The sequence below is a fragment of the Mustela nivalis genome (genome assembly GCF_964662115.1).
Source record: "Mustela nivalis genome assembly, chromosome: 8".
Taxonomy (NCBI): domain Eukaryota; kingdom Metazoa; phylum Chordata; class Mammalia; order Carnivora; family Mustelidae; genus Mustela; species Mustela nivalis.
Genome location: NC_139027.1, coordinates 34,930,258 through 34,954,346, shown reverse-complemented (window position 1 = coordinate 34,954,346; position 24,089 = coordinate 34,930,258). Strand labels below are relative to the sequence as shown.

The window sequence follows — 24,089 nt, the reverse complement described above, 5'->3', positions numbered from 1 at the left end:
AACAGATCTTAACTATAGAGAACAAAGTAATGGTTACCCTAAGTAAAGTAGACAGGACAGGAGAAATAGGGGATGAAAATTAAAGAGTGCACTCATCATGATGAAAAAAATAAAATGATTCAGAAAAAGAAAGTGAAAATCCACAGAATGGGAGAAAATAATTGCAAATCATCTCTAGGCTAGTATTTAGCATATATGAATGCGTGATTATTGCTAATAAAATTTATACTGTGAAATGAAGGGGAAACCAGAGAAAATTGTGCTGTTAATCACTTAATACAATCTAATTTGAAAGTGCTTTTCCTAATTAGATATAAAAGAGAGATCTGTTTTTGCCTTTTCAAGTCCGTATAAGTGCTCAGGGGTGCCTGGTGACTGAGCTGGTTGAGTACCTGACTCTTGGTTTCAGCTCAGGTCCTGATCTCATGGGTTGTGGGATCCAGCCCCACGTCAGACCCCACACTTAGCAGAGAGTCTGCTTGAAGAGTCTTTCCCTCTGCCCCTCTCCTCTCTCTGTCTCTGTCTCTGTCTCCCTCTCTCTTTCTCATATGTAGACGTGCGCACTCTTTCTCTCAAATAAAATAAATAAATCTCAGGGCACCTGGGTGGCTCAGTCAGTAAAGCGTCTGCCTTCAGCTCAGGTCATGATCTCAGGGTCCTGGGATCAAGCCCCGCATCCGGCTCCCTGCTCAGCGGAAAGCCTGCTTCTCCCTCTCCCTCTGCCTGCTGCTCTGCCTGCTTGGTCTCTCTCTGTCTCTCTGTCAAATAAATAAATAAAATCTTTAAAAATCAATCAATCAATCTCAAGTCCATATTATAGTGTTCTTTCAAAAAAAAAAAAAAAAAAGGCTTTCAGGCTTTGAGGAATGAGTTAACCCACCCCTATGCCAAAGAACAAAGGTTTTGTTGCATTTCAGATAAACTTCTGACTGCTGGTGAGTTGTACCAAGCCTTCACTGTTAGTAGTAATAGTATAGCTGGCATTTATGAAATTCCTACCGTGCATGTTCACAGTTAACTAGGTTAATCCCCACAACTACTATCAGAAGTTAGGTACCGGTTTGTTCCTGTAATACAGCTGAAGCAACAGGTCAGGGAGGTTAAGCACCTTGTCCAAAGCCAGAGTAAACAGTGCAGCTAATATACCAAGTAGAGCTATCAAGTATAATTTTCTGCAACCAAAGATACTCCTCTCATCAGGACAAAGGTTGAGGAATTGCATATGCAAATAAAACGACCAATTCGAGTTTAACCTAAATAGCCCAAGTACGAACTGAGGTACTTCTGCCCACAAGCTGCCTTAGAAGAGGCATTTACTTGTAGAGAGCCATCATATCATGTAACTCCTCAGCTTCGTCTTAGCTTGCCCTAAACCCTTAATCTAAACCCCACTTGGGTCTTCATCTCAGAAATTAACATGGTGTGACAGGGGTCCCAGCCACAAATCTGACAAGGAACTTGGCCTTGAAAAAGTGATTTCACTATAACTCCAAGAGGGGTTTTCTGGAAATCTCTCCATCTCCCCTCTGTGCCGTGTGGGCAACTGGACGTCTAGACACCATTCATATGGCCGTTGTGATACAGCTGCCCCATCCCCTTCCCAGGCACTGCCTCCCCAAGTCCTGCTCCAAGGGAAAGGGGTTCCCGCCTTCCCAAATGGAGGTAGTGAGAGTGTGTGCAGGGACTTTTCCCCATTCTGTCACTAAGCTGCCTCATCTAAGGTCCCTGTAGTCTTGTTTGAAGGCACCATGAAACCAGGTCACTTGCCATTGTAAAGGTCATATTTTTGTAGAATCTTTACTTTTTTTTTAGATTTTATTTATTTGCTTGAGAGAGATAGTGAGTGGGAGAGAGAGAGCACAACCTCGGGAGAGGAGCAGAGAGAAATGGAGAAATCTCCCCTCTAAGCAGGAAGCTCGATATGGGACTTGATCACAGGACCCAGGGATCGTGGCCCGAGCCAAAGGCAGAGGCTTTAACCCACTGAGCCACCCAGGGGCCCCTTTGTAGGATCTTTAATTCCCTATTCCACCTTTCTATTTTTTTAATCACTTCGCTTAGTATTAAACCAGAGGTTGGGCATTTTGAATGAAAGAAAATATTGCTGGTGAATTCCTTCCAGCAAAATGTACGCATGAAAAGAACAAGCTTTCTTTGGAACACGTTTTCAGACTGTCTTCTGTGTTCATTTGAAATGTGTCATGATTAACAAATAGGAGCAACTTCATAGTCTCTGACACATGAGGAAAATACGGGAATATGGGAGAAAACAGTTTCAAAAATGATTAGGCCAAAAAGCAAGGAGGCATGAAGGCAGTTAATGTAAGTGGAGGTGACAGTTCCTCGGGGGTGAGGAGGACTCCACATTGAGAGACTCCACATTGTCTCTTCAGTCAATGGAATCTTTTTAAAAAAAAAAAAATAATGAAACCTCCCTGGCTTTTTAAATGTCACTTTCTAGCTTCCAAAACAGGAAGACGTTGTCAGGCAGCCAAAAACATCCTGGAAATGAGTCCTGGGGTCTGTTTCAAGGAGTGTGACTTGGCAACATGGAATTAATTGTGAGAGCCTTAGTGGGGGAGCAGCAGCAAGGGGATTAGCAGGCCTTTGGCAAATGACCCCATATGTGCTGCCTTCCTGTGAGGCCATGGGGACTCTGCGCCTCAGAACCACTGGGGTGCAGGGCAGGGATTTGACACTGGAAACTACATGGCCCTCTTTCCCCCAACTTTCCCGCCTCTTATGAGTGACTGAGTGTCAGATCCCTCAGATCTGCTGGAGGTGAAAAATGATGCTCTTGTCTGCGTGCATGGGCTGGAGGGTGAGGGCACAGGGTGTGGACTGAAGAGCAGGGACAGTTTCAGTCTCGAGTGGTTTTTCTGGTGTGAGGTATGGGGCCAGAACAACTCGCAGGGAACCATTGGAAATACACCACACGCAAACAGAGCAGGTTTAACTTGCCAACCCAGTAGCATCTGGGAAACCCATCAGCAGAGGGAGGGAACTGGAAGTGTCATCCCCCAGCTGAGGGCTTTGTCACTTTGCAGGATTATAGGATATCCTTTGCCGTGACCTGGCCCCGCTTCCTCTTGTGTGAAGCCTTCCAAGTTGGGAGGTTCTCCTGGGGCGTGGAGGTGATCAGCGCTAGCTATCACCCAGCTGCTTTCTGTTTTGTTTCCTCGAAGCAGAGAACCAGAGCCTGCACCCTCCTTCCTGTGCATCTGAGGTTTGTGTCATCCATTCCTTTATTCATTCAGCGGGTACTCCCTGAGCACCTACTATGCTCCAGGCACAGAATTCAGCTTTGAGGATGTGGGGCGGCGGGACAGGGGGCAGCCATGACCCGATCCCTGTCCTAACTTAAGAAGCATGAGGTACACAGTAATCACACACAAGAACCACGAAGGAAGAGCACAGGCCTTTAGAAGAGCCTCTCCTTGTGTCTTTTTATTGTTGCTGTTTCACCACATTCCAACACTGCCGTGGCCCAGACTGTTCATAGCACCACAGCAGGCCCAAGTAAGTGGCCGGGGTAGCTATTTTTCCTGATCTGCCTCCTTTCTCCCCCAACTCCGCTGTCTGACCTTTGGGGACCAGCTTGATTCCAGTCAGTGTTCGGACGTGTGCCTGATTATCTGAGCTCCCGTCACCCACTCTGCAGCTCAGGAATGCATGGGTTTGACAACCTAGTATCTCTCAGCACCAGATTCACTGTCAACTGCTGATACTCGAACATAGTCGTCAAATAGATGTGGAGAGGGAAGGTGGGTGGGGCCCTAAGTGAGTGGCAGGTGAAGGGCTGAGCCTTCTGACTGAGGAAAATGGCGGCCTCGGACTGTCTGCCTCCCCCATGGCACCGGATGAGGGTGCGCAGGTCTGTAGGCAGCAACCTAAAGTGAAAATCGTTAATGGAATACAGCTCAATTTCAGGACTTTGCTAGTGTGTCTATCACTTAGTCTATTCCTCATGCTCGGGAGACAGACTGGACCTTAACCTGCTCACTTGTGTCTGGCTTTGCCAGCAAAGATTAACTTTGCAGAACTTTGTCCTTTCAAAGAAGCCATTTTGGGGGATAGCTGAAAAAGGTTCCAAGCTTTCTGAGCTCGCCTCCAGGTAGGTATCTCTGTCGCAGTGAGTCCTTCCTCTTTCCTCGAAGCTACCCTTTGGCCCTGACGAGTTCCATGCCTGCCCAGAGCCCACACAGATCCTGGGATCCAGACTCTGTCCTGCCCGATGGCCTCAGAGACAGCATGAACCAGAGCCCCCCTCCCAAGTGGGGGCCTATCCGTGTGCATGCTAACTCCCTGATCTGAAAGTCGAGGTGACCTTTATTTGTAGAGACAGTAGTCGCTGCAGTCCCGCTGTGTCTGAATCAAGAGACTGGAGCTAGTGGGGTATGTGCGTCCCTGTAGCATTAAGGGGAAGAGCCGTGTGCCTTTATGTGCCATGGAAAGTTGTAGTAGCCAGCTGGAGCTTTTGCTGCCCAGCATCCGCATGCTTCTCTCCTGGTAGCTTTATGCTTCTTCTCTTTCTAGAGGAACCACCTTGACACACACACGCACATATGCACCTTCCATCCCAGCTCCAGGGGGGCTCTGATGGCCCCAAGTGGATCAGCATGTCCCATTCCCCTGTCACAACCAGGGGACTGGGGAATGGACCAACAGAGAGCAAATCAATCCCAGGAGATTTACTCACCAGAGCACTTTCATCTGCTGCCTGGTATAGTGGGACAGATGAGACTCGAAGCCACTGTGTGCTGTAGGAACATTGCCACCAGGGAGAGAGAGTTTATAGCTGTGTGTAGGTGGCGGTAGCACTGAACAAGGTTAAGAACAAGGCCAACTGCAGGGACTGTGACAGGTGGAGCTGACAGGCAGAATGGATCTAGACCCACGGAAGCATTGTTTGAGTCACTGGATCCAGCCTCACCTGAAGGCAGCCTTCCCTCTGAACTTGTCACTTGCCTAAAGGAATATATTCCCTCCATTGTTTACATTAGAATGGTTCTCCTAACCCTTGCAATGGGAAGAGTCCAAGTGGCTACAGTTGCTCTCCTGTCCCCAACCATCTCTAGCTTTCTCCTGGCCTGCTCCTTATCTGGCAGGCAACCAGTAAATCTTTTCTGAAAAATGGATGAGACAGTGGGCAGAGAGGTTGAGGCAGAGGAGTCAGAAATATAAGCAGTTGTCTCCAGAGTCGTTATGACTGAAAGTGTAGACCCAGTTATTCGAAAACATTTATTGAGCGCTAACTGTGTTCTTGGCAGTTTTCAATATGAACAAGACTGCTGTCCTGAAGCCAACCTCGTACAGAGGAGTGGGAAGGGCAGGGAGGCAAACAATATGCCAATGAATCCATAAACAAGAAAAATACTAGGTGGGGATAAGTGCTGTTCAGAGAATCTGAACAGGCTGGTGTAGTTCTGGTTCCGGGCCAATAGTGGTGACTTACCCATTTTCTTTCCTCTTCTATCCCCAGGCTTGGCTCAGAGACACTGTGAAACCAGAACTATGCACAGCTTACAAACTAAACCTATCTGCAGAAGGAGCCCTCAGTTTCGGTCTGAGGGATGGGAAAGAGAGCCCCTCCTGGTCAGAGGTTTCTATTTGCTTTTCTCATTCTTTCCTAGCCCAGCCCCCAGCTATCTAGTGACAGTAGTGGTGAAAGGCCGTGGCAGCCAGACAGGTGATGAAGACTCAGGGGAGACCTTCTCTCCCACCATAGAAATGGGGCTCCTAAGAGCACTGGGGGGAAATCCCTGATGCTCCCCCACCCAGATCTGTCTCTGTCTGTCTCGGTTTCTGTCCCTCTGTCTCTTGGGGTGTGTGGATGTGGGTGTGGGTGTGTTGGCAGAGTAGAGAAACTAAAACCCTGACTTTTTAGCCAGAAGACCAAGGTGAGAGGGGGGTGAGCAGGGTTTCCTGGGAATTGGAAAACATTGGAGAAATCATGGAAAGAAGAGAGCTTGAGAAAACAATTCCTTAAAATAGCCCATGAATGCCTGAGATAACCCCAAAACTGACCCTACACAGCATACTAAAGGGTTTGGAACTGAGCTCCAGGGTCCCGGATTGGTCCCAAGTCCTGGAATAGTGCACATGTGCACACACACACACACACACACACACACACACTCACACACACTGAGCACATTGGAATCACACTGCAAAACCTTGAAAACATTGGTCAGGGGTTACAGCCCAGAGATGACAAAGAGCAACTTGCAGCAGGAACCTAAGCAGGCATTTGCCTGATAAACCAAAAAATCAACATTTGTGTAGGATTTAAACAAGACCAGAATCTCCTAACAGTATTCCCAAGGTCCAGATATAATCCAAAATTACATGATTTTTGAAGACCCAGGAAAATCACCACCTCTCCCAAAGAAAAAGACAAAAGGACAACCAAGAGAGAATTCTGGGAAGACACAAGAGTTAAAATTGAGACATTAAAGGAACTATTATAATCATGTTCCAAGAAATAAAGGCAAATCTTGAAATATATAGGAAGATAGTCTCATCAGAGAAATAAACAATACAAAAAGAACAGAATTGAAGTTTGGGGAATAAATACAATAACCAAACAGAAAACCTTCATTACACGGACTCTATTTTTCCTCTAAGTTCTTTAAAACTTGTATGATAGTTGAAAGCAAAGGTCATAACATTGTCTGGTGGAGTTTGAATGTTTGCATATACACACTACAAACGACAGTTGTGACTGGAAAGCAAGAAGATAAAGTGGACCTATATGGTCATAAGGTTTCTGCCCTCCCTTTGAAGTGACAAAATATTCATTCTGAGTAGACTGGAAAGTTAACTGCAAATATTGTATAACTCCTGGAGCAAACTTCAAAATAAACAGTGTGAAGACATGTAGTCAAAACTCAGTAGATGAGTTAAAGTGGAATATTAAAAATATTCCCCAAATCCAAAGGAATGCAGGAAAGAGGAAGCAAAGAAATGAAACACAAAGCAAACAAACAAACCAAAAAATAAAATGGTAGACCTAAATCCAAACAAACCTATAATTCTATTCAATGTAAAGTCTAAACCTATTGAAAGTAGCAGACTTCGGAAGGGATTTTTGAAAGAAAAAAAAACCCATTTAAATCACGAGCACCGCAAAATCACGTACACAGCAAAACCCCTATAAACATAGGTAAAAGTTAAAGTAAAAAGGGTGAGAAGCAAAATAAAAGGCTGGAAAAAATATATACCATGTAAACACCAAGTGTGTTATAATACACATGCAGATAACAGTTACCAGCAACAGTACTTGCATACATTGCTGGTGGGAATATAAATAGTTTAAAACACTTTGTAAAATAGCTTGACGTCATCTGCAAAAAACACACACCACATGACCCAGGGGCACCTGGGTGGCTCAGTGGGTTAAGCATCTGACTTTGACTCAGGTCATAATCTCGGGGTCCTGGGATCGAGTCCTGCATCAGGCTCCACACTCAGTGGGGAGTCTGCTTCTCCCTCTGCCCCTCCCCCTGCTCATGCTCACTCACTCTCCCCATCTCTCCCAAATAAATAAAATCTTTAAAAAAAAAGTATACATAGATACCCTGAAAGACATGTTCTAGAATGTTCGTAGTATTGTTCATAGTATTGTTCTTCATTAGAACCCCAATTGAAAGAACTCTAATGTCCCCCCCTCAAAAAAACCCTCAAATGTCCAAAAAACAACAGGTTGATGAAGTTTACCATATTCATAAAGTGGGACACCAGGCAGCAGTGAATGAGCCACAGCAGGGCACAGAGATGGATGAGTTTCAGAGACCTCAGGCTGAGGAGTGAAAGAAGCCAGACACAAAGGAATCCATTCAAAAACAGGCAAAACCAGCCTACAGGGTTAAGACGGCTTGAGAGCAGGTATTCAGGAGGAGGGCGGGAGAAATGACTGGGAGTCTGGCAACATACTATGCCTGGGTGGCAGTTTCATGGTCTGTGTGTTTTGTGTACTTTTTCTATAAGGGTATTATGCACCAATAAAAACAATTTTGTGAAACTATTTTTAAAAATCAGGGTGGAAGTATGAACAGAAGAGGTTCTGTTGTGGAGAGGAAAGAAAGCCAGAAGAGAAGTGATTTCAGGATTAGAATTAGAAAAATAAGCAAGTACTTACTAAGCATCTGCCATATGCCTGAGCGGTCCTAAGTGCTTTCTTATGCGTCATCCCCTTTAACCCACCCTCATGAACAAAAGAGAGCATGGACACCACCATAACAGGAATCAGGAGCGTTGAGGACTGTTGCGTGATTTTCAAGATTAATGCCAATTCTCCGTCCAGGAAATGGAAACCAGCAGGCGCTTTGCAGAAGAGTCTGGAAGACCCCTCTCCTGCGCCCCGGCATTCCCCCACAGCCTCACAGCAGACTGCTGACCTTGTTGTCTTCCAGGGCTTATATACCCATAGTCCCAGAGATGCCTCTCTTCACCATGCTTCACAATTTTATTGTTACTTTAAAAATATTATCTTACACAAAACTTAAATCTGCTGTATGGCATGGAAAGCATGGCAGAGGTGTCCTTTTGTTCATTTTTCTTTGAGCTTTTCTGTGAAAAAGATTTATTTCCTAATACATTCTCAGATAATATAACTTTTTACATAGAATGTTTAACAGTATGTTGGTTAAGAAGTGTCCTGGGATGTAAGCTAGAAGTATAAAAACCGATCCAAAAAGAAAGAAGGGGAAAAAAAACCCCAACAACCCAGCAGGGGTCAGAAAACATGACCCAAGAATCATTTCCAAGAGCTTCCTCGCACCCTGCTGTCCTAGGCAAGGTTGGGGGTGGGGCAGTGGTGAGGGGGTTGGGGACGGTATTGCGCTGATCACGTGGTCTGATTATCTGAAGCCCTTTGCTGATACTCAGCCAGACCTGTTGCATCTGGGGTACTGCCTCCTTCTGAAACACATGTCGGCAGGACGGCCGTTGGGAGTGCCTCCTGGAGCATTCTGTGATACCTCCTCCAGGAATACGATACAAAAATCAGAACCATTTCAGGAACGCATGAGCTGTTTTCTATTTCTTCCCAGTTGCAGCTGTTCTTACAGCTCTAAACTGCTGTCCCTGCGGGGACTCTGGCTCCCTGGGGTGCATTATGAATCCTGTAGCTTTCTCTTCAACTGCCTAAGTCAAGTGTGCTACTCTTTGTCACAGATGATACAGCATCACTTGGTTATACGTAAAATGTTGAAAATATGCCCAGGTTTTTATAAACACTTTTTGTCACATCTTCGCCTTTCTTTCCTTCTTCCTTTCTTCCTTTCTTCCTTCCTTCCTTCCTTCCTTTCTTTCTTTCTTTCTTTCTTTCTTTCTTTCTTTCTTTCTTTCTTTCTTTCTTTCTTTCTTTTCTTAGAGGGAGAGAGTGCAAGAGAGAGGGGAAGAGAGGCAGAGATAGGGAGAGCGAGAATCCCAAGCAGGCTCCACGCTAGGCACAGAGCCCGATTCCAGGTTCCATCTCACAACCCTGAGATCGTGACCTGAGCCAAAATCAAGAGTTGGTCGCTCAACCGACTGGGCCCCCAAGAGCCTCCATGTTCATTTCTCTCTCTCTTTCTCTCTTTTTCAAGATTTTATTTATTTATTTGCCAGAGGGAGAGAGACAGCCGGAGAGGGAGCACAAGCAGGGGAAGTGGAAGAGGGAGAAGCAGGCTTCCTGCTGAGCGGGGAGCCAGATGCAGGGCTGGATTCCAGGACCCTGGGATCATGACCTGAGAGGAAGGCAGACGCTCCACCGACTGAGCCACCCAGGTGCTCCCCATCTTCATTTCTTAATACACTAATTGCCTCGGGAAGTGAAACTGGCTCAGGCTCTGTCAGCATCTAAGGTTCTACTATTCCCGCTGCTTCATAGATGAGAACTGTGCCTAAGGACCACGTGTTCCTTCTTGCATTCCCTAAGCTGCTCCCAGGATGCCGTATTTATTGTCAGTAGTCAAGTCCAAGTATCCTACAGGCCAGAAGCGTGTCATGGAGCTTATACAACCTGCAGGAGAGGCGGCGAGAGGTGGGATTCCTGAGGCAATGCCCACTTAGCTTGAGTTCATCCTGCGAATGAGGTGGGGTCAGATGGCAGGTGGAATGAGAGCCTCAATTTCCCCCCAGTCTCCGCGGACCTAACAAGAGGGAATGACCAGGTTGGCTTGAGGTTTAGTCAGTGTGCTCTTCACCTCTCCTTGCAACGCTTTGCTTTGGGCTTCATTTGTCCAAAACCCCACTCTCTGCTCGCTGTCCCTAGACCAGGCAAAGACCCAGCTGGCTGTTCCACTGACTGACCTGTGCCTGGCAGGGCAGGCCCTGGAATGCACAGCTCTTGCTAATGAACAGATACTGGCCTCTTGTGGAAGACACTAGTGACCCCAGGACGGTGATCCTTCCCACATCCCCTCCTCACGAAGGAGCATCTCCCAAACTGGACTTCCCTGGGGCCGAAACTGACCATGGAGGGCAGGGAGAAAGGACCCCATTCCCAGGCACCCCGAGCAGATTCTTGGGGTTCCAGGCCTTTCTGCAGATGGTCAACTCTAAGGTAGAGGAGAAGAGGCCTCAAGTCTCCAGGACCTGTCTTTAGAGTGAGAGGAATTGCTTGGCCACTGGGTCACAGCCCCACTGCGTGGCCAGCGGGTGGGCGGGAGGCAGGAAGGAACTGCCTGGCCCCAAGCCCAGCTCCTGGCCATACTGACTGGGGGCCGTAGCAGGGAGGAAGAAAGGCTCAAACTTGGGACAGCACCCAGCCAACTGAGCCCTTCTCAGGTGCCTGCTGGGGTGGACTTCTCCCAGGGAGGGAGAACTCCTCCATCTGCTGCTGTGTGAGCAGAGAGGAGCGGACGGTGGCGAAGGGGATGCAGGGAGAGAAGGAAATGCCTGTTTCCTGGGGACAGGAGCTGGAAGCCAGGACGGCTTCTCTCCCTGTCTGAGACAGAGGGTGGCCCCCACGAGTGAAGAAGGAGGGACCCAGGCAGCAGGGTCGGCCGGATTTAAGACCCAGCATCGCCTGTGACCAGCTTCGTGATCTTAACTAAACCTAACAAATTCTCCCCTCCTCACTTGGGAAAGAGATGATATCGCCTTGAGCGTGGCTGTGGGGAGCGCCAGAGGCGGCCTGCAGATCGCTTAGCTCATAGTAGGTCCTCCAGAAACGATCCTGGTCACAGCAGGTGGCCTTCGCCTAGACTCTGGCCACAGGAAGGGTGGTGGCTGTAGATGGCATCCCTGGAGTAATCCGCTCCGGATTCAAAATTCCCGAGTGGGAAAAGGGTAGAAAGAGATCTCTGGCCTCAGTGCCTCAGTGTCTCTGCCCTGGGAGCCAGGGCCCATCCGAGGCAAATCCGAATCCGCATTCGCGTTTAGCTGAGGAGTCTGTTGGCTGCAGCCAGTGGAAGGACCTGCTCGGCTGGAACTTTTTTTTTCCTCCCAGGCGACGTCCGATGGGTGTGTCCGGCAGGAGGTGATATTTGACGGGCAGCGCGGGCCAGCTGTGCGGAGCCAAGGGCACCAGGCAGCGGGTGAGAGATGGCCTCCCCGGACCTGCCGCCCCCCACCAGCTACGCCCCGCCCGAGGTGCCCCTGGGATTCCTGCTGTTCATCACCATCCCCTATGCCTTCTTCTTGCCCGAGCTGGTGAGTGCTGCCGCGTGGGTCACCTGCGGAAGGGGAGGGCTGGGGAGAAGCCGCACTCCCTGGGAAAGGGGGACGGGGGCTCTAGCTGCTGTGGTTTCCGGTCTCCTCCACCAGACGCACCCGGGGTGGTCCCTAATCCCTCCAGGTGCTCCTCCCAACTCCTGCAATATGGGGTGGGTTTCCTGCTTCCAAAACAAACCCACTCACCGTGGGTGACAGGCTCTGGTGATCGGAGGGGCCAGTGAGGGGTAAGGGGGATGCTGCTAAAGTGTCCCGGGTCCTCAGAGAGATGCTGGCAATGGACTTTTCTATGATGTCTTTTCTCCAACTACTTACTTGTTTCTGCTTTTTCTAAAGCTCAAAAACGGTGTGTGTGTGGGGTGGGGGTGGCTCTGTCTTTCCTTCTGTAAGAGGAGGTCTTACAGGATTAATAGTCATGTGCGCTGACTTTGAACTTTGACTTGTAGACTCTGTGCAAGAGGTAGTTTGTGACAACATCTGCCATAAAACATTTGTGTGAGCCACCCCTGGGGCACACGGGGACCTGTCACTGTGTGACACTCTCTGAGACGCCCTGCAACTGGGTTGCCGCTCGAACCCCGGCCAGGGGCTGGGAGTGGCTCTTGCATGTGGCAGTCTGCCGGGCTCTGTAGACATGGTGTCCATCTGAGCCAGCTGCCACAATCCCCTTTCTACTCACAGGGACACTGAATTCTGGGGAACCATTCAGGGCAAAGGAGTCTGTTTTGTGTTTTGAACACATCCTAAAATATCTAGCTTGTGGGTGACATGCTTACTGGCTCTGAATTTGGCAGTGCTGACCCCAGGTCTGGGAGGGGAAGGTGGAAGGTTGTTCCAGCTTTCAATCTGATGTGACCAGCCCTCTCTCGTCATCTGCCTGAAGGCTGGGACCGAGGGAGTGACCCTGTGGCAAACAGGTTAAAGTGAGCCCATGGATGGCACCAAGAAAGGGACACCAGGCAGTGTGCACCCAGCATTTGGGTGACTCTGGCTAAAACCCCACCCAAGAGGCAGGTTTCTGCCAAGCCTGCCCCCCAAGGGCAGGGAGGAGTGGGGGAGGGCATGAGCACAGGCATCCCGCCAGGCTGATGACATCTGAGTGCTCTCGCGAGTTCTCTGTGCCGGGACCCGGGCGTGTCCCTCACCTCAGAATAACCACATGAATCTCCAGGATTGCGGTTCACGCCACCACTGCATACTGAGCACAGGCTTTAGGCCAATCTTGCAAGCCCCTGGTGGAGGACCCTGCCCTCCCAGGTTTCCTGAGTACTCCTCCACAGTCAGACTGTGTTTGAGGCAGTGACTGTCCTGGGCTGTGGCATCAGCAAGGAGAGACAATCTGACCTTGTCAAGTCAGGGAGGGGTCCAGACCTACCATGGAGGGGCCGATTTTGGTGCTGGACCTCAAAGGACAGGCTGCATTTCCAGGCCGGGGGCCAAGAAAAGGGAAGGCCGGGAGTCCAGGAGAGCCCAGCAGGCAGGAGCCTGGAGGGAAGGGGCTTACAGAACCCAGAAACACCCGGGATAATCTTGTCGTGATGGGCCCATTGCCTGCACCCGGCCCCACGAGGTTGGGCTCTGTGTGCGAAGGCCGATGCTCTGGAGCCTTAAGTATCTAGGAGGTGGGACGTTGTCACTGGCTCAGTTACCTCTTTGGAGGTAATTTTAGATTTATAGCAGAGCTGTGTGAATAGGACAGAGTGTTCCTATACACTCTTTACTCAGCTTCCCTTAAAGGCCACATCTTGGGCAATGCAACTATCAAAATCAGGAAATCAGCACGGATACTTTCATCGATCAGCTGCTCTAATAAACTTCATTCAAATTGTGCGGATTGCCCCCCCCATGTCATTTTTCTTTTTTTTTTTTTTTTAAGATTTTATTTATCTATCTTCTTGACAGAGAGAGAGATCACAAGTAAGCAGAGAGGCAAGCAGAGAGAGAGGCACAAACAAGCTCCCTGCTGAGCAGAGAGCCAATGTGGGGCTCGATCCCAGGACCCTGGGATCATGACCTGAGCCGAAGGCAGAGGCTTTAACCCACTGAGCCACCCAGGTGCCCCTCATGTCAATTTTCTGGTCCAGTTACCAGTCCAGGATTCAGCATTGCATTTGGGAGTCTTACATCCTCCGTCTCCTTTAGTCTGTATCTTCACACTTTTGAAGAATAGAGATCAGTTATTTTGCACATGTCCTTTCATTTGGCCCTGTCTGATGTTTCCTTATTTACAATTTTAGGGGTTTTTTAAAAAGATTTATTTATTTACTTACTTATTTTGAAAGAGAGAGCATGAGTGGGAGGGGCAGAGGGAGAGGGAGAGAGAATCTCAAGTAGACCACACGCTGAGTAGGGAGGCTGACAAGGTGCTCGATCCTAGGACCTTGAGATCACGACCTAAGCCGAAATCAAGATTGTGACCCTTAACCGGCTGCACCCCCCTGGTGCCCCTACGATTTTAGTTTTAATTCACAAGTGATCCTTATTCATTGTGGAATATTTAGAAAATATATATAGAAGTAAGTATAATCTATACCTATGGATAATAATATAATCCATATTCATGTGCATATACACACATACGTTTGTATTTAATGGAGTTATTCTGTACATGCTATTTGGCATCATCTTTTTCTTAAGTGAGTGTTCCTAGCACAGACTGTAGACTCAAGTATGTCTGCCTTGTATCTGGGGTCAGGGATGAGACTGGTAAACAGGAAAGGAGGGAGAATATCAAGTTGGTTGGTTGATTCTGATCCCACGGAGCAGAAGATATGCTGGGCTGGAGAGGAGGGTGAGAATCAGCCTACCAGGAACCTCTCTGTCCCTGGTCACCTGGCCACACTGCCCGCTACTGCACACTGGGGCTGACCATGGAGCACTAGGCCTTGGGGTCCCAGCAGATTCTCAGTTCTGGGGCCTGAGGCATCCTAGACAGCCATATGTTTTTCTAAGGACATGAGTCTAGAGAGTGGATCCTAAAACCAAGAGCTCAGGCCAGGGAAAAGCGGCAATGAGCAAGTGAAATCCATTCCTGGATTCAGATGTAGTCTGTGACGGGGGTGGCCCAGGGTGGACCACCAGTGGTGGTGTCTGCAGACTCACGTCCTTCCCTCCAGCCCCTGCTCACTGAGCTCCCACTGTGAGGTCTGGAGAGCAGCAGGGGGTCAGCTCAGGCTCTTTCGCAGTAACAACAGTGACAAACTAGGGTGGCAAGAGGGTCTGCATGTTCCCTACCGGCTCTGCCCCCAGAGCCTGCTCGTTCAGATCTTTGCCAAAGTTGCTTTATTTTAGACTCTTTAGTGTTAACATGCACGTTTTAAACATTTATTTTGGGGTAATTAGAGATTCATAGGCAGTTGCAAATATAGTTCCGAGAGGTCTCCCATAGCTTTCCCCCACCTTCCCCCAATGGCTTCGTAATGCTTGTCCCATCACAACCGAGTAACCCACGTTGGTCGGGTATGTCCACCTGTCTGTGCCATCTTCTCACACCACCACCACGATCAAGAGAACTATTCCGTCACCACAGAGATCTTCCTCCCGCTTCCTTTTTACAGTCACCCAACCCTCACCCAGTCTTCCCTCATCCCTTCCAGAACCCCTGGAAACCACTAATTTCATCTCTATAATTTTGTTATTTCAAGAAAAATTTATATAAACAGGGGTGCCTGGGGGGCTCAGTCGGTTAAGCGTCTGACTCTTGGTTTCGGTTCAAGTCGTGATCTCAGCGTGCTGAGATCAAGCCCCGTGTTGGGTTCCACGCTCAATTCAAAGTCTGCCTGAGATCCGCTCTCCCTCTGCCCCTCCCCATGCTCATGCTTGCTCTCTTTCTCTCTCTCTAAAATAAATAGATCTTTTTTAAAAAAGTTATATAAATAAATGGTGTCACAGAGTATGTGGCCTTTTGAGACTGGCCTCTTGCCCACAGCATAACACCCTTGGACGTCTGCCCAAGTTGTGTGTGTCCGTAGTTCCTTCAATGGCTGCATAGTATTCCATGGCATGGACATACCATTGTTGATTTCACCATGGACCCGTTGAGACACACCATGGTTGCTTACAGTTTTTAACTCTTCTAAATCTAACTCTATGAACATTCACATACATTAGTGTGGGTCTTGCTTTCACCCCTCCGGGAAAGATTGTTGGGTTGCACACAATAAGTGTTTGCTCTCGTTTTATTAAGAAACTGACAAACTGTTTTGCAGAATGCCAGCACCATTTTACTTTCCTACCAGCAGTGGAGGAGACTGAGATTTTAACACTAAAATTCATATTTTGTTCGGTTTACTGTTGAGTTCAGATTTCTCACTTGAAAATGATATGGATTTCAAAACGTAATCTCCAGGTGTGGAACAGTGCATTTTAAGGTGAGAATGGACATGGTGTGTTCTGTCTGTCTTTTATTCGGAGAGTGTGAGAGCCTGCTGGTGCTAGTGCTGGGCGGGGCTGGGGACCAGGTGAGTCACAACACCGCACCCCCTCCCCCCACCGGCGGCGCCCACTCTTCAGAGCACACAGTGTGCAGGTGGCTGAGGGATGGAGATAGCCTGTGTGCTGTGAGCTGACTCATCAGCTTTTTTATAAGTGGACGGGGAACGCCGAGAGCTGACCCAGGCGACTGTGACCTGGGGAGTGCTATATGAATCAGAGTCCAAGATGTTTTTTTTTTTTAAGATTTTATTTATTTATTTGACATAGAGAGATCACAAGTAGGCAGAGAGAGAGAGGGGAGGAAGCAGGCTCCCCGCTGAGCAGAGAGCCCGATGCGGGACTCGATCCCAGGACCCTGAGATCATGACCTCAGCCGAAGGTAGTGGCCCAACCCACTGAGCCACCCAGGTGCCCCAAGATGTTTTTTGACTTTAATCTCTTCATTAGTTAACGTAATTGATTCGATGTTTATTTAAAAAGAAACAGCTGAGATTTCTAGAGTCAGCCAGTAAAAGGTGAAACAATTCAGACACACTGGTGTTTAATGTTCTTAGCTTCTTAACTTGCTTGCTCGGTAGGCAGAGGGAAATTCTCTGATTCCCCTAGAAGCTCATTCCAGAATCCTTGAGCTGGGGAAGTTCACCTTTATATTTTACTTAAATCCCCAGCTTCACCTTATTTTTAGCCTGCTTCTACTTCTGCTCTGTTTATATGTAAAAGCCGGTCTGAGAGGCATCTGTGGGGCTCAGTTGGTTAAGTATCTGACTCTTGATTTCAGCTCAGGTCAGGATCTCAGGATCATGGGATCTAGCCCCCCATGGGGCTCTCGGCTTAGCTTAGCGGGGAGTCTACTTGGGATTCTTTCTCTTCCTCTCCCTCTGCCCCTCCCCACCCTGTAAAATAAATAAATAAATAAATAAATAAATAAATAAATAAAAGCCTATCTGAAAACTTCCTGACACCCCAGACCTGTCTCTGGTCACCCGTGCCCGCTGAAGTTATCGTGGGGGCTGAGGGTAGACACCCTCCCCTCTCATATCAGTCCCGTGCATTGAGTTTCCAAAAGGAGAAATCCTTTCCCCTGCGATCAGTGCTTTCCAGCGCTCCATGCTGTGGGGAGGGCTTACCCAAAAGTTAATTCAGTTTACCCGTTTCACTTCATCTTTGTTGCTCTTGTCCCTCCCTTCACACCCCACCTCACCACTATCCAACTTAACCACCCGCCCCCTGCTCCTGCAGGACAAGGGAGCTAGCCATCTCCAGGCTCAGGGTGCCACCGGTTCCCACCACCATGCTCCCAGGATGCCTCCTGGACGAGAAAACAGGGGACAGGGAGGAAAGATTGCAGAGTGTTGGGGCGCCTGGGTGGCTCAGTGGGTTAAGCCTCTGCCTTCGGCTCAGGTCATGATCTCAGGGTCCTGGAATCGAGCCTCACGTCAGGCTCTCTGCTTGGTGGGAAGCCTGCTTCCCCCCCTCTCTCTGTCTACTTGTGATCTCTCTGTGTGTGTGTCAAATAAATAAATAAAATCTTTTTAAAAAAAGAAAGAGAGAGATTGCAGAGCACGAGGCGGGGGAGAAGCGAGGCCCTGGGAGGTAAGGACTGGAGGGGCGATGTAGAAAGAAGTCGATGTCAACCTCCCTATGTTGCCTGGACCCACGCTGACCGCCCTGCACCAGCCCCAGCCTTACTCTCAGGGACGCCAGTGTGCTCAGGTTCAGTAATGGAATCAGTCAGTGCCGGGCCAAGAGCCTGGCTGTGCTGCTTCGTCACTGTGAGAACCTGGGGAGATTCCTTAACCACTCTGAGCCTCGGTGACAGAAAGAGTAGCAGTAAAGATCTCATTAGACAGCTCTGGAGGTTCAATAAGGACATTCCCAGGACACCACAGCATGTCCAACCGCTCTAGAAATATGAGCCTGCGTATTTTATTGTTGTTGGTCATCTGGACCTTTCCGTAGAAAGTGTGGGTCTCCTGTGAGCAACTTCCAACTGTGAACCAACAGGTGTTCACTGAGATGCGAACCTGTGCTCTGCTCTCAGGGGCCACAGGAGCATGAAGGTCTTAAGAAGGGGGATGAGGTAAATCAGGAGCCCCGTCTTAAGGGGCTGAACATACGGCGAACACCCCAAGATAGGAAAGAGTGAAAAGCCAGGGCGCAAAGCCCCAACTGTTGAAGGCTCTGAGAGCTTGGGAGTTGTCAGGTTAAGCTTACTCAAGGCGGAGTCTTGGTCTTCTTCAACGGTTTGGATTGGGGGATTAGATGTGTGCTGGTTCAGACAAGCACTTCCTCTGACCAGGAGGATCAGAGATAGAAGAAATCCGGCTTTGAGGAAAGAGGAGACGGCCATGTTTAATCCTATGTATTCCCTCAGCAAGTACTTACTGAGCACCTACTCGGTGCCAAGCATGGGGATATAAAGACAAAGGCAGACACCACCCCTACCATGATGACTCATGGGGCGGAGGGAGACTAGCCCAGGAGACTCGCGAATGGAGCTGCGCTGTCAGGGCACTGTCAGGGCACGGGAGGAGACAGAGGCCGCCATGGGTGCTGTGCACAGAGGAGATTCAATACAGGGAAATGTTTCTGCCACCATTGAGAAGCCAAACGAGCAGAAAAGAGATGCTAAAGCCAGAGAAGAAACACATGAAGTGTTTGGAGTCTAGGGAGGGGGACCAGTGCTCGGGCCTCCAGAGTAAGACCCTCCTGCTGCTTCTCTGGCCTCTGAGTGGGGGGTGCTGTGATGGAGTGGGCATGGCAGAGGAGGGAGACAGGGACCTTGGGGTTGGATCCAAGTGCTGCTGCTGCTGCTGGAGTGATAGCAAGACCTGGGCCAGGCAACAGGAAGGAAGTACCCATCCCTCTCCTCCCATTCCAGGTCCCTTCCAGGCCCGCGCCCCTTTGCCAGATCCTAACAAAAATCCAACTTCTAAGGGAGCTGAGCATTGTGGCTTACAGAGTTCCTGTCCCTGTCACAGAGCAGACCACGGAAGGGTGGGCTGGAGCCGCGAGACCCTGGGAACGAACTGGCACCATCCCCATCTGCACATTCCCCTCTGCCTGAGTCTGGACTTCTGGTCCTTTCCTTCCCCTGACTATGGCCAAACCATGCACAGCTTTCTCTGAACTAGCGACTCTGTCAGTTCTGAGAAGGCAGACACCCAGCTACGGCTGGCAGGTCGGCCCACCGGGAGGATTTCACTGAACAGGTGCTCCAAAGGAAATAACCCAGGGCCTCCCTGAGTAGCAGGGAGGGGCCTGGCACATTCTGACTTGCTGGAATGCAGGGAGCCCCAGATCAGCAGTCTCACCAGTAAGAAGTGCCCCACCTGCTGCCAGTGCCCTTCTAGGAGCTTTTGCCTAGAGGACTTTCCCCTGGGGTAAGGCAGATCTGTGGGAGGCAGGAGAAGTTTCTGGAGTGTTGTCCAGATTGGCAAGTAGCAGGAAGCAGGCCAGAATAGGGAGGGGTGGAGGAGCCACACCCAGGTTCCCTGGCCTTTACCCCTCTCTTCTCTCCTAGCCCCTTCCCTGCATCCTCCCACCCCTGCCAGCCAGCCCTGCCCCTCAGATGTCACCACTAGGTCAGATCTCCCCCGTCTCAGCCAGAATAAATGTCTGCTTGGGGCCCACACAGGGCCTGGCCCTATACCGAGGCCACACAGCTTCTTAAGGCTTCTTGGGCCCACTCTCCTGCCTCAAGCTATACCTAGAAGGTTCCACGTGGGTCAGAGAGTGGGCCCAGATACCCTAGATTTGGGAATCCAGAGTCTTCTGACGTATATCAAGGAAGACCGCCTCAGCTCCTCTCCCCAGAGGGATTCTCTGAGCTTTGCTTTTCTGCTTCTGTGCTGCTCACAGTCCCCGCCCCCGCCCACCATGCCCATCTGTACCCTCTCTTGGCCCACCGGATGCTGGATGGATGTGGGGGGGGGTGTGCCTAGTGGAACACCACCCTCACTGACAGCACATGTTTGCCTAGTCCTTCCTACACGCCAGGGGAGAAGGCAAAGGGGTAGGAAAACCTCCCAGGGAATCCTCTCCCTTCTCTGAGGGAAGATGCAGCCAATCTGGAGAATTTCTCGAGCCTGTGAGGTAATGGAGCAGGAAATGGGAGGAAATGAAACAAATGAGTGTTTGTCTCCATTCTGTCCCGGCTCCTGGCAGAAAATGCCCGTCTGTGGTTGAGACACAGTGGCAGGCCCTGAAGTAGTCAGCTGGTGCCACCTGCATGGGAATCAGGCCCAGACAGACGACGAGACTGAGCGGCTAGGGAGTGGAGGGTCCAGCAGCCCACCTCCCGCCGCCGCCTCAAGCCAGCAGCATGTACAGACCACCCACTCTGTGCCAGGCTCTGTGCCCTACACAGGGGACACAAAAACCACAGGGCAGAGTCCATCCAGGAGCTTGGGGCCTGGGGAGAAGGTAGAGGAGAAAGAAAGTAACCATGAGGGAGATCAGCAAGAGGTGCACTGGGGACTTCGCAGTCAAGAATGGCTTCCTGGAGGAGGTGATCCTGGTCTACGTCCTGCCCTGAAAGGTCTGGTCATAGACAAGTGGGGGAGGAGGAGCTGAGCAGGAGTCAGTGAGGACTAGATGAATGAATGGTCATCTCCTTGGGTCCTCAGTGCCTGACAAAGTTCAGGGTCATAGCCATTGGTTGCCAAATGTCTGTGGGTTCCTGAGGGAAGCAGGAGGTGGGGAACCTCCCCTGAGCCCAACTCTTGGGTTCATCCAGCAACCTTCTGGAAACATGTGAAGGAACACGAGGTTAATAACCATCGTGGAAACCAAGGAGAAAGAGACCATGGTGGGAGGGAGCCTGTCCACCAGGCCACCATGGGGACTGGGGAGTGGGATGCATTTATCTGCTTTTTCATCTTTTATCTCTACTTTCTAACTTGTTGAAGGTACACAAGTTTAAAAAAAAAAAAGTAGAAACATTTTTGCCCTAAAAAGTCTTAGTTTTGTTTTGTTTTGTCTTAAGAGATAAGAAGGAAAAAGCTCTTTAGACTTTGGATGGATAAGAATGTTTTTATTATCATGCTTTCTGTAAATCTGTACTGCTCAGTCAATAAAAAGCTGGGTCCGTGGGGGTACTGAGGTCTAAATGGGTGGGCGCGGTCCTGGGGGAGGAAGCCAGGAGGGAGGGGAGGAAGGCAGAGGAGGCCCCGCTGACTCACCAGCCCCTCCTGGGCCTTGGCATCCTGCCTCTCCCAAGCACAAACCCCAAGGTAGGCACAGCCTTTCCCTGGCCTGCGGCCAGCCCTGTCCTGAGAGCACTTATAGGTACCAAGGGCTCCTTATAGGTCTCCTTCTGCCAGGAGCGATGGTGGACGGAGCTCTGGCCAGCACTATTGTTCCTGGAGTGGACCGGATAAGACACGGGCCCTCACCGGAGGCCAGGGGGCCTGGGCCACAATTTCCTGCTAACCTTAAAGCCACAGAGAAAATTCTCATTCTGAATCAGGATGTAGTGACTCAGTGTTTGGAAGTGTCCTAGGTGAAATTAGGGAGCATTGAACTCTCATACAATGCTAGATGTGTACGGGTACAGGAGTCCAGTCCAGGCCTGGCGCGCTCCCACGGGTAACTGGGTAGGTCCCTTGGCCTCTCAGAACAGGTTTCCTTCCCTGTATGAAGGAGGGAAGGATTCTTGTCCAGAAGCTTCACAGGCTGCCAGGCCCCAGGTTCAGTCCTGGGAGCCACTTCGTGGGCTGTGGACAGCAGCCGCGTGGGCGCTAGGGTCTCCAAGCTGACTGCACCGAGGCCCGCCGCCGGTCAAGGGGCCCAGGAGCGCCTGGCTCCCGAGGCGCCCTAGAGGAGGCCAGCACCACCCAGCTGTGAGGGCCCCAGCTCCTCCACACTGAGTTTCTGTCACTGCAGATATGGGACACTTCATGTCCCTGTCCCTGTGCTGTCAGCAGCGTTTCTGCTCCCTTCCTGACCCAGGCTCCCACTGCCCACTGCCCATTCCCCACACAGGCCCCACTGTGGCCTCAGGTCCCTGGGGGGCTTCTGCTGCAGCAGCCAGGCTGTCTTCAGCCCCAGGGACAGAGCCCTGGAGGAAAGGACGGGGACGGGGGTGCACACTAGCACAGGCAGAGGCCCTTGACTAGAGGAAGCAAGGCGTTCTGGAGCAAAGGTCTCCACACACCGACTGTGGCCCACAGAAGAGAGATTTTCATGGCAAAACCCGGTACTCACGTGTGTGTGTGTGTGTGTGTGTGTGTGTGTGTGTGTTGAAACAACAGATTCAGGACACTGTTTCCCTTTCCCATGGGCAATGTACTCCAGTTTGCTAATCTAGTCTACTTAATCTTTTAATGCTGTTGCTAACTAAATGGATTTCACCACCCACGAGTGAATCTCAGCCCACGCTGGGAAGCCCCAGGGCTGGGGATGCCAACCGAGGCTCAGGAAGACCTGCCCAGAAGGAGAGGGTGAGGCAGGCTGGGCTTGCAGGGCCGCGGCCCAGAGTTTGGTCTGAGGGGCACCGGGAGCCAGTGAGGTGTTCGAAGAGGGGTGGGGTTCTGGGTCCCAGCTGGTCCCTAGCAGTGCTGTGACAAGGGCTGTCACTGGCTCCAGCTGGCTGGGACAGAAGGGAGGGGGACTATGTCACGTGCTAGGAAGTCAGAGCCCGCCAGCTGTACCTCAGCACTGATTTTTCCGCGGCAGAGCTGTGTCCCCGGGACCCAGGCTTTTTCTCGCCACCTCTCTCCTCTTCCATTTCATAGTTCCAGGCCTACTACCAGGCACAGCAATGGCCAGAGTGAGAATGGGGACTATCTCATCTGGGTCTCCTGAGGCAGAAAGATCCCTTTCCCAGAGGTCCCCCAAAGGCGTCCCCCTGGAAGAGCTGGACGAAGTCACACAAGTGTCCCAGCCAGGGCAAGTAAAAAGCCTAGTGAATGTCAGAAAGTCACCACCTATACCCCGTTCCTTCCTATATCTCCTACCAGTAAGCCCAGTTGGGGAGTTTGAGGACACAATTTAAATGGAGATAACCATCTCTGCAACATTATTCACTGGGGCATCGTCTATGTTGGGGAAAGCTAGAGACAGGGGCCTAACAGGGTACATGATGTTTACTGACTTGATGGAATGTAACTGTGGCTTGGAAAGTGCGATCAATCCTTGGGGCGCCTGGGTGGCTCAGTCAGTTAAGCGTCCAACTCCTGATTTCAGCTCAGGTCATGATCTTAGGGTCCTGGGACCGAGCCCTAAGTCAGGGTCTGTGACCAGTGGGGAGTCTGCTTGAGATTCTCTCTCTCTCTCTCTGCCCCTCCACCCCAACTCGTGCTTTCTCTCTCTAAAAGAAAAATGTATAGTCAATCCTCATTACTCACAGATTCTCTATTTGCAAATCTACCTAGTCACTAAAATTTCTTTGCAGCCCGCAAATCAGTACTCACTGTGCTTTTGTGTGCAGAGCAGCAAGAAGTCTGGGTTGTCTGATGTGCGTGCTCCCACTTGAAGCCGAACCAGTTGACTCTCTCACTGTTTCTGCTCTCACACTGCAAACAAGTGTCCTTTTCAAAGTTTATCTGCTGCCACGTCTTTCGTATTTTGGGGCTTTTTGTTGGTGATTTTGCTTTTTAAAATAGCTCCTAAGTTAGTGCTGAAGTTAGACCTAGTGTTTCAGCTTGGGAAGGTTGTGATTTATTTGCCTTTCAGCGAAAACACACGTTCGTTGAGTGTATAGTGCTGTTGGCCAAGAATCCAGGGTTAGTGAATCAACACTATATATTAAATGAGGTGTCTTTAAACAGAAACACACCTAAAATAAAGGTATGTGTTAATCAGTTGTTGAAAATACTGTGGCCAAAGGTTTGCAGGAACCTTAATTCCTCTTTACCTTGGGAGCAAGGGTCTGGTGTTCATGGATTCAGTGTTCAGGCCAACTCTGTAGAACTATCTTGAGTAACAAGAATCAGTTTTATTATGAAGCCCTGTAGCAAAATACAAAATATTAAAAGTAGAATACAAAACTT

The 24,089-nt window shown here is 49.9% G+C and overlaps 1 protein-coding gene and 1 long non-coding RNA gene across 3 annotated transcripts in view; both read left to right on the top strand.

Moving 5' to 3' along the window:
- Positions 1–3,977: 3,977 nt before the first annotated feature.
- On the top strand, positions 3,978–8,629 carry LOC309872103. Its single transcript, XR_014315667.1, has 3 exons — positions 3,978–4,114; positions 5,483–5,602; positions 8,306–8,629. It is a non-coding gene; the product is annotated as an uncharacterized lncRNA (long non-coding RNA).
- A 2,052-nt stretch (positions 8,630–10,681) lies between these two features.
- Positions 10,682–24,089, top strand: part of LOC309870842 (MAL-like protein) — a 29,391-nt gene continuing 15,983 nt past the window's right edge. The window contains exons 1-2 of one of the 2 annotated variants that reach the window (XM_082743339.1): positions 10,682–10,773; positions 11,438–11,640. In XM_082743339.1, coding sequence (XP_082599465.1) covers positions 11,533–11,640 — 108 coding nt within the window. In that variant the 5' untranslated portion in view covers positions 10,682–10,773; positions 11,438–11,532. Of the gene's footprint in view, positions 11,144–11,437; positions 11,641–24,089 lie in introns of both variants that reach the window. The other variant, XM_082743340.1, reaches the window with a different exon arrangement.